General features: G+C 32.1%; 1 protein-coding gene across 1 annotated transcript; it reads right to left on the reverse strand.

Moving 5' to 3' along the window:
• Positions 1–58: 58 nt before the first annotated feature.
• On the reverse strand, positions 59–4,790 carry LOC112274232 (riboflavin biosynthesis protein PYRR, chloroplastic). Its single transcript, XM_024503523.3, has 10 exons — positions 4,640–4,790; positions 3,931–4,377; positions 3,409–3,549; positions 2,955–3,054; positions 2,659–2,784; positions 2,220–2,533; positions 1,985–2,104; positions 1,253–1,507; positions 621–746; positions 59–504 (listed from the first exon to the last, which is right to left on the reverse strand). Exons 2-10 carry the CDS (start codon positions 4,261–4,263, stop codon positions 223–225), a joined length of 1,797 nt encoding a protein of 598 aa, XP_024359291.1. The 5' UTR covers positions 4,264–4,377; positions 4,640–4,790; the 3' UTR covers positions 59–222.
• Between the last annotated feature and the right edge of the window lie 5,902 nt (positions 4,791–10,692).

Below are 10,692 nucleotides of genomic sequence, written 5' to 3' on the forward strand. Positions count from 1 at the left end.
CACAATTGCAAAAGTCGGAAACACAGAACACATCTGGCAAGGGGGACACACTGACATGTCTGATGAAACGACGCTCACAATTCTGTCGAGAGGATGAAGATTTGGATTCCATGAGCATCTCTAAATTGAATATCTCAACTGCCACATTTGAAAATATGAGGACATGTTACAGTTCTTCCAAGGTGAGCCAAACAATGTGCTGCCGTACATTGCACACTTAAGCTACGATTCTGAGGTTGTTGACCTGGTCACCGTTGAGTGGACGTTGTTGTCCTCTGAACGTTGTAGTAACTTTGTTCGCAACTGCATGAGGAGAAGCCCCAACTTATTCTCTCCGTCCCCACTCCGTCCTGCACCCCAAAACATGTCATTTTGAGACGCTTCCACCAGCACAGCACCCGCAGTTGTTAGGAGCAGATCTCGGAGAGCAGGGTACGAAGTAAACTTCGCATGCAAGGCTGTCTCCATCGCACAAAGCTTTGCCACCGCCCAATCGGCTCGCACCTGCAAGTTGCAACACCACTCACTACGCTTCAGTACTAAGTACATTTCATATTACCAATCAGGGCGGGCTTGAAGTAGTGTTCCAGGTTCTGAGAAACTTCTAGTTGGGCCCTTACAAGATCTGGACGCTGCCGTGCAAGAGTTCTTCCCAGTCGTGCTGCAACTTCAGGACTCTTGGCCAGCCGAATATTATGAACACATTCTTGGGCTAATTCATGTTTTACACCCACGAATTTCTGAGCCTGCAATGGGTTACAAAAGAGTAACTGCTTAAGAACCCGGAAAGCACTATTACACTCAAGAATCGTCATCGAAAGTTACATACGAGGTTCCAACATGCTGCCACGAATTACAAAAAAATCAAGCAGTAGGAAGCAAGCTACTGTAACACTGTAGTAACACTACTCAGAGAATTTAAGTACGAGATAACAGATTTATTTCGAAGGGCTAGATATTTCCTCTTGTTGTAGAAGGTATTATTGTGCAACAAGTGTCTCCTCGCAACCTCCTTTTCATTTTTAGATTGTCATGAGGTCGTTCTTCAAGGAGACCATAGAATCTAGCTTGAATACAACGAGGATGCATTGAGGGACATTTAAGCATATTACAATGGATCACACAAGTAGTTTATTTATTTTTTTACTTATTTTTTTCAAGTATATCCATGTCCAGAGGGAAAGCTGTTTCCTAAGGATTCATGACTAATCAGCAAATGTGTTCAAGAAAACGTCAAATGATGATAGTGCACCTGATAATAATGCTCAACACTGTTCCATGATATGACAGCTCCGGTCTCATCGGGAAGAGAGATGGGGTGGGGTGAGAAGTTGGAGAGTGCACCGTAAGGATCCCAGGGCTTGTAAAAGTAGATAACTTGAGGTCGTTGGGGTAGCGAAGGGATGGTTGAGTCCATTGCTGCGGCAGCCTCTACTAATGCAGGAACATTAGGTTGACAGTGAGGAATTGGTTGCAACAACCCTGTCACCAGCATATCTGGTCCTACCTGCAGAATGAAAGAATAGGAACAGCACTACCACATGATCAAGACCACTAAACGTTCCACTACTCTAGGGAAACAATAAATTTCTGTTCACAAGTTTGACCAACTTCTGATGTAATTTTTGGTGCCATTTTGCAGAACACTACATGATTATGCTCCTTGTAAGTAGGTAGGGTACTAAGTGCTGAACTAAGTCGCAGATAATGGCCATTAACATTCCAGGATATAATGCGACCTCATTGTCTAAGCAGGTCTAGTGCCGAAAATCCATCACCACAAAGTCCAACATCTCTGCCACTTCAAACTACAAAACATTACACACATAAGTACAAAACTACCATAGTCACAGCCCTGACTCGCGCTTACTGGAAAATAATATCCTACTATAGACTTACCTACAAGCAGATTTGTAGCATCATGCAGTGATTCCAAGTCTGACAAAACTCCTTGACGTACTCAACTAAAAGGTTCCAGACAAACCTGCTCAAAAGCAACATCTGACAATTGAAGAGCTTGTGTCATCTCCACCATTCCCAGCTCTCCTACTGGTGTAGGTGCCGTAATGCCCCCAATAATCTTGGGAGATATGAAGGCCATAACCTGCAGGTCATACGACAATTAGACAATTTATTGAATCATCCGCAAAATATAGTGTAAATTAAGAGGGACCACTCCTGCCAATCATTATGTGCAACAACATGAAGAAAGTAATTACCTTCTGAATTACACCTGAAGCAATGGCGGGCGCTGACAGCATGCCTCCACATTCCCACAAAATTGACAAATAACCCCGGTTATAGCAGTAGTCCATCACTGCTCGTGGGGTCAAGAAGTCAAATTCCACCACTTCCACGCCTCTTGAAGCCAGCAGTGCCTGGAAGTCCTGACGAGCACCCTTTTGTGTTGTGACAATGGTCTGGGTGGTGGATACGTCCCATAGGTTGGCATCCATAGGAAGGTTTAAGCACCGTGACATTACAATGCGAACTGGAAGGTGTCCACCTTCTTGCCTTGTTGTAAGGCGTGGATCTGCTCATGTAAGGGATATGGTAAGAGGATGCGCGAGCGTTAAATTCATGGTACCATATAAATTCACGGATTTGTGCCATAAAAACACAAGAAATATTCTAAAAGAATGAGGGAGCAATACTTACTGTCACGACGGACGGTGTTGCCTCCCACAACGATAGCATCACTTCGGGCACGCATTTCGAAGACACGTTTCCGAGACTCCGTGCTGGATACCCATGTAGAGTGGCCCGTGCTGGCTGCAATCTTCCCTGCTCAATATCAACGACAGGATGCCTGTGTGCTTAGATCAGTCTGCATGTTGCAACAACATATATAACCATCAATGACCTCAATCTCATATGTGTTGGCTTCGAATTCGGTGTTATAGGCATCTCGACTTTTTGAAGCAAATACAAGCAACAAAAACATCGAATCGTACCATCAACCGTCATAGCGTACTTCAACAATGAATAAGGTATGCCGTTGGCAGCCCGGTAGAGGAGGGGAGCGTTCACTAATTGGCAAGCCTTAAAAGCTTCCTGCACGATCACCAATTCATGATTAGACACTTGTATCAGCTCTATTTTTGGTTACCACGTATTTACCAAAGGGAAATATCAGAGATTGTACAGATGCATGCTTGGTCGTGATAGAACCATGTTTCCATTAAATTCTAGTTTACGTATGACGCCATGGAGCAACAGACAACATTGGAGGAAGATTCAAAACTTTGACCACACTCAATCCAAGTTTAACCCGTCAAGTTAAGGACTAGGGTTTAAGAACGTCGAAGACCAAAGGAATCCGTACGAAAGCAAAGAAAACACAGTTTCATAAACCAGTTGTCATTCACTATCCGATTTAATTAAGCTAAGACTTTCCATAAGTTGTACCTGTATACCACTTCCAGATTCCAGCAAATTCTGTCCGACCACTTCCACCTTGGCGCCACCCTGGTGAAGGGCTTTGATCGCCTTGCCATGTAGATGCTGTAATGGATGAGGTACTCCGACCACCACTCTTGATACTCCTGCCTGTGATCAAAAGCAAAGAAGTATCAAGAGGACAAATCAATAGATTCAAAATGAGAAGCATACGACGCAATTAAAGCTTACAAAGGATCGTGTGCCTTCGAAGGATAAAGAATGTAAAATTCAAATGATAATCTCTCCCAATTCTACTAAAATCACATACCGAAACAGAGATAGGTATCCTCATAGCACAAAATTCTCAACAACCATTGTAAGGAGCCAATGATGCACCGAATTCACAGTTGAAAAGACTTAACGACACTCACATTAAAACTTCAAAACCTTGCGGGGATGGAGAAAGAGAGATATAGAGTTTTCTACCCTTATCGAGAATGCGGAGTTCCAAACGAATTCTAAATGTTGACAAATGATACATGTACTCACCTCTCTAAGTGCGCGAACGGCACTATCATCGCCATGGCAATCGCCAGGCTCCAGATTTAGGTAAGCTGTAGCATTCTTGGCAAGTTCTCCAGCTCTTTCGACGGCTTGCACTTCAGCACTCTTAGTGCCTTGCGCGTACAGAAACCCCTCCCCCACCACTTTGGGCCCATGGGCAATAACGCAGCCAAAATTCGGATGGGGAGCACTTAGTCCAGCTAATGATCCAGCAAGCTCTGCTGCCCGTAGCAGGTGCCGACTATCATCAGACGAGGGGATGGAAGTTGAAAGCTGTGCTGACACACATGCTCTCAGCGAAAGAGCTTGCACATGCATCCTTGGTGTCTCACCACAACCTTAAATTCTAAATGAACGGCCCAATTCCATTCAATCGCTCCGTTCCAGTGAAGAGTACTCTCACTTGCAAAATTCTCTACCCATCCACCTCCACTGAACTCATAAACAAAAATAGAGAAAGAGAGAGCTAAAAGTCAGATAATCTCGTTAAAATCACCTCCCAAATTCACATCAAGAATTCAAAACCCCGCATAAACTTTAGGACACGATCCTCCACAAAATACAATGTTCTTGTATTCGCCAATGCGGAGCCAAGTAACGAAATCTCGCTCGGCTTCACTCGTAATAGATTGCTCCAAAACCTCAAATCCTTAAACCCAGGGCGCAAGATTCACAAAAGAAGCAAACAACTGACCAGGTTTGAGAATGCTCCTCCGCTACAATAAAAACACGATGCAATAATGGTTCAATCGAGAATGTGAATCAAATTCCAGCCCGTGCAGACTGGATACAAAACAGGCGCGACAGAGACGGGGACAGAGCTCCAACACTAAAAAGCTGCTTGATGCAACAGGATAACGAACAACCGCAGGAGTTTCGGATAAATGAAATTCGGGAAGGGAAGTTGCATGGATGCGGAACAATCATCATCCCTCGTCACCACGTATCTCAGAAACCTCTCCATCGAAAAATATTAATTGTATTAGTATTGTAAATTGAAAAAAACTAAAATACTTAAAAAGACTAACACTATGTACATTAATATATATATATATATATATATATATATATATCATTAAAATAGTAATATGGTATTTTAAAGTTTAAAATTATAATAAAATAAAATTTATAAATTATTATGAAAATAACTTAACTTAAATATACCTCACAACTTTAATTTGAAAAGATAACATAATTTTATTATACTTTTATTTTATTATAATTTTAAATTTTAAAATATAATTAATAAAATAAAATAATATACCTAAAAACTAACTTAAATATACCTCACAACTTTAATTATGTTATCTTTTCAAATATAATTGTATATGTGTAGAAGAAATTACATGTGTTTTCAAAAAATACAAAATATTAACATAAAAGATATTATGAAGGTTATTATATTACTCTTATTAATTTTATTATTTATTTATCTAAAAAATAGTTTCTTTAAGTAATATTATTCTAATCAACATGTATCACTAAACTAATGATATTTTAATATATTTTTTTGTTTTATACTTTTCATACATTTTACTATTGTAAATATATTTTAATACTTTAATTTAAATACAATATTTATATAATTTTTTTCTATGTGTGCATATATATATATATATATATATATATATGTATTTTAATTCAAATTTTTAATATAAAATATATAAAAAAGATATTATTATTAGAAAAAATAACTTATAATCTTATATATATTATTTGAAAATAGGATTTATTAAATATAATCTAGAAACTTCTTTAATTTATATTATGTGTATATGCAAACATAAAATCTTATTTTTTCAATTATATTATTTTATAATTTTTTAAGGTTATTTAAACTATATATGTCTATATGTCTATATATATATATATATATATATATATATATATATATATATACATATAATTATTTAATTTTATTATCTTTAATGTTATGCAAATGTCTTATTATGCTACAAAATAACTTTGTAACTTGGATCTTTTTCCAATTTCCAATACTATATAAAAAATTGAACTTATATTTTAGCAAGACTTCTATTGCAACTATTTGTAATGCTATTTTACTTAGATCTTATACTTCTAAATAAAATTAAAAATAGTCATGATAAGATTAAATATAAATTTATAAGATTAATTAATTAGTAAAATGATTAATTATCTAATATATTATCTTAAAACGTATAATTTTATTTACTCTTAGAAGTAAAGTTTACTATGTATAAAGTATATCTTTCTTTAAAATACTTCTTTTATATATTCTTATATAAAATTGATTTAATAATATGATTATTTGTGGTAAAAAAAATATAATATAATTTCATTGAATTACTTTAGATCTATAATTATTATATGATATATATATATATATATATATATATATATATATATATATATATATATATATATATATAATTCAAAATAATTTCTTTTACGTACTATTAAAGTTTTAAGACTATTATTCTAAAGTTGAACTATTTGTTGACGTAACAGTAAAATTCCATTAATTTTTTTTTACTAAAATAATATTTATCATATAATTTTTAAAATTATTTAAGTAATCATGTTTAATTTTTTATTTCTAATTTTTTTAAAATCATCATGTTGTATATTAATATAATGTAATATTTTAAAAATATTTTTTTAATTTTTTATTTAGTTATATATATATATATATTTGATAAAAAATTCTAATACTATCTAAGTTTTTTATGAATTGTAAGAATTCTTCTTAGAAACAAAAATATCATATACATTGATTATTGTTGTGTATGATAATAAAAAAAATTGTTTGAAGTAAGAGTGATGATTTAAAAGTATCAAGGACATGAATCTCAAAGAAAGAAAATCTTAGTACACTCTTATGTCACTTGAAAATACTAGAAAATCACTTAAAGATGATAATATATTGAATTAAAATAGTAATTGCCAAAGATAAGAAGATTAGAAAGTCTTGAAACAAGACTAATGATTAAAAAAGCATTGACCTGAATAAAAAAGAGTTTACTCTTACTTCCATATATACTATTTAACTATGAGCTATGCGGCGATGTTCTTTAGGACATCTTGTAACAGAGCATGGATAGTATATTTATATTATTTGTACATAGAGATATGTAGTTGGAGTCATTTTTAGGAAGTTTCTAGAATTGAGATTAGGATGGTGGTTCATATGGAACCTACCATAGAACCTTGTAAAAAGGCTTAGGGTGGTTATCATAATAGGACCTACTTCTAAAATCTTCTAAAAGAAAGTAATCTTGATGGAACCCACTACTATGGATATTTTAGAAAGTTCCAGGATAATTGAAGAAAGTATAAATAGGACTAGCTGATACCATTTGGACATTCCATTAGATATGGCTACAGACTCTTTCTCTAAGTAAAGTTTGGTTTCTTTTTCTTTTGTTGTATTTGGTTTTATTTGGTTCTATTCTCTTTTACTTAGTTCTCACTTTTATATTCCATTCTATTTAATTACTTTCAATTTTGTTCCAATGTACCTGATCTTATATTGTATTGAAATCTTTGTTGTTATGGAATTGGTAAGGTTTTAGACCTTAAAGAATCTAGTCTTGTTTCACCTCTAATACATATTGACTTTGCTAGATACATGTTTTAACTTACAAGAATTTTTTTTTTCTATGTATGTCACATAGTTAGCTTATTTTACAAGCTACTAATATATGTTGTTTATTATTAACTTATTGAGCAAGTTTCTAACCTATCAATTAACTGCAAACATATAAAAAAATCAAAATCACATCTTTTAAGCTTCTAAGAAGCTTTTTTAGAAGATATTATGAAATTAGTTTACATTTACTTACTTCTATTTAATCAAATTGATAATTATTGGATTAAATATGTATATCCATGACATTATTCTTTTTTCTAGAAATAAGTTCCATAAGGAGTGGTGTGATGTGATAACACAAATATATGGTAAAAAATAAAAATATGGATGTTATTATAGAAGAGCCTAGTAAAAAGATGTAATAAAAAAATAATGATAAATTATAGAAAGGTAATAAAAATTTTAGTCTTAATATTATTTTTATAGAAAGAACTTCTTTTTACTTCATAGAAACATAAATGAGCCAAATCAAAGTAAATGAGATAAGAAATTGATATAGACATGTTTAGAAGAGAGTAAAAATTTGGTTAAAGCAAAACTTACCTAAAATTACCAAAAATTGATATCCAAAGAGGACTAATTGTTAATCTAGATGAAAATTAGACTTTGAGACATAAAACCAAATTCTTATAGTGACTCAAATGTTTTTTTGTAAATCAAAGAGTGGAATTTGAAAGAAGACTTCATAGGATTTCTTTAAGCATTGGTTTTGGACAATTTGAGTTTGTAATAACTTTATAAGAGCTCTGCAAAGTTAAGGTTGTTTTCAATATATCTTATTTTATACAATAAAAAATAAAAGATTTATATTTAAAAGAATTTTATAAGTTTGATAGTAGATGTATAGATAAAATTTTTTAGATTTGTAATTATAATTATTCTTATTTTGTATTATAAATTTGAGCATGATTAAATAGCTAGATTAAAGGTTTATTGAAGTTCAAGTAGATTGAAGTCTTAAAAATAGGATTTTGAAGGTCAATAAGGATTTTTAAAATCTTTAGAAATTTTCTAATTGGATTAAGATGAAATTTATGTATATAAATAGTAGACTTGATTTTCAATACATATGTGAATTTTGAAAGGTATTTAATAGTAGAATTAAGAAATTGGCATTAAGATTAGAGAAAGAAGTCAGACAACACTTAAGTGGATTTTAGGATTGATCTTATATTTAGTAGGTTTGATCTTCTTAAAAATATTTATTCTTGTTGCTAGCTTAGTTGTTGAGAGGTATAAAAAATTTGAGTTAAAATCAACGGTTTGATTGTTTATTATAGAGGTTTCAATTAACTATAGGATTTATTAAGAATTTTCTTGTGATAAAGATTTGATTAAGATTTTTCCAAAATTTGATGAAATTTTGTCTAAGATTTGATTAAATTTTTTAAAATATTTATTTAAGATTTGATTTAGATTCAATTAAGATTTATTTAGAATTTATTTATAATTTATTTGAAAATTTAATTATATTTAATTAATATTTAATTATATTTATTAAGATTTAATTAAAATATATATAAGATTATATTAGATATTTTAGGACTTATTATTATAATTTTCTTTTACCTTCCATATGATAAGGACATGAACTGGAAGAAGATGCATAAACTTGAAAAATCAGTGTCAAAAGAAATGTGAAAAAATAGAATTAAAGTAGCATGTATATTAAAAGGAAATTAGAATGGCTATTGCTAAATGACAAGGAAACTAGAAATTCTTAAATTTAGACTAAAAGTAAGAAAAAAATTGACAAGAGTGAAGAAGGCTTCACTCTTGCCTCTATATATATTATCTAACTAAGAACTACGTGTCAATGTTCTATTAGACCTCTAATATGTGTTGACTTTGTAGGACACATGCCTTAGCTTACAAGGTAAGTTTTCTATGTGTAGGCTACATAATTAGCTTGTTCTTCAAGCTACTAATCTGTGTGATACATGGCCAACTTATTGACTACGTTTTTAATCTAAAAAGCCAATTAAAGACATCTATAAAGTCAAAAAAGTATCTATAAAGCTTCTAAGAAGCTTATATAGAAGATATTATAGAATTGACCTACTTTTACCTATTATTATTTAAATCATATAAGTAATGATTGATTTATATGTATATGTCCATGACATTATTCTTCCTTCTAGAGACAAGTTCCATAAGGAACCGTCTTTATGTGTTGAAGAAATCCAAAATGCAGCAAATTATATTTGCAATATACTCTAATCTTTGTTCTCTTTGAAGATAGTTGATAGGCCTTCTTAGCCATTGATAGTATCTCATTCTAGGGCAAGAAGACCACCTTGTTATTTAGTCATTGTTAAGGCCTTTGTAACTTCCTTCAATCAAAATATTTGAAACACCATCAAGAATTGTTCTTATCTCTAATAAAATTACCAAACATTGGGTGTCTCTCCCAAGGTCATGATATCAAATACATTATATCTCACCATCTATTTGAAGAAAGACATGTTGTTCTTGAGGATCTTCATCTCGATTTTGTCATCTTGAAGGTTGTAACAATTGTAATGTCTCATCAAATAAGTTTGCAAATAAAAGCTCTGAAGTTGAATTTGCTGGTTGTTGGTTTTCCATCTCCTCAATTTCACAAATATAAAGAAGCTACAAAAAAAAGATAGAAGGTAGAATACAATCTTCTTTGGACCTTATTTCTTTTATAGCAAAGACTTCATTTCTATTAGTTGAAAATCATATCCAATGGATTTAAAGATGCTATATGGAATCACATTAGAGTTTGAAAAAGCTTTAGGGCCACTCATTTGAAGCAAGGTGGACCATTTGAGGTAAGATAATCTATTCAAAGTTTGCAAGTTGGATTCAAAAACTTTGTATTTTGGATTAGAATTTGGATAAAAGAAATATATGATTTGGAATTATAATAAGAGAGTTATAGTTTTTTTGAAGTTAGGGTGTGATTTTGATATCTACTATTATTCTTTTAAGTATATAGAAAGTTATAGGAAAGCTTTAAAGAATCAAAAAATAAGATTTGAAAGAAAACTCAATGAATTACATTTTGTGTATAAAAATTAATACATTCCAATCTAGGATAAAAAAAAAAGAACTATTGGAAGTTAGTATTCAAAATTGGGATTTGTAAG

This window comes from Physcomitrium patens, chromosome 21, assembly GCF_059467195.1.
Source record: "Physcomitrium patens ecotype Gransden chromosome 21, ASM5946719v1, whole genome shotgun sequence".
In the NCBI taxonomy this organism is placed as follows: Eukaryota; Viridiplantae; Streptophyta; class Bryopsida; order Funariales; family Funariaceae; genus Physcomitrium; species Physcomitrium patens.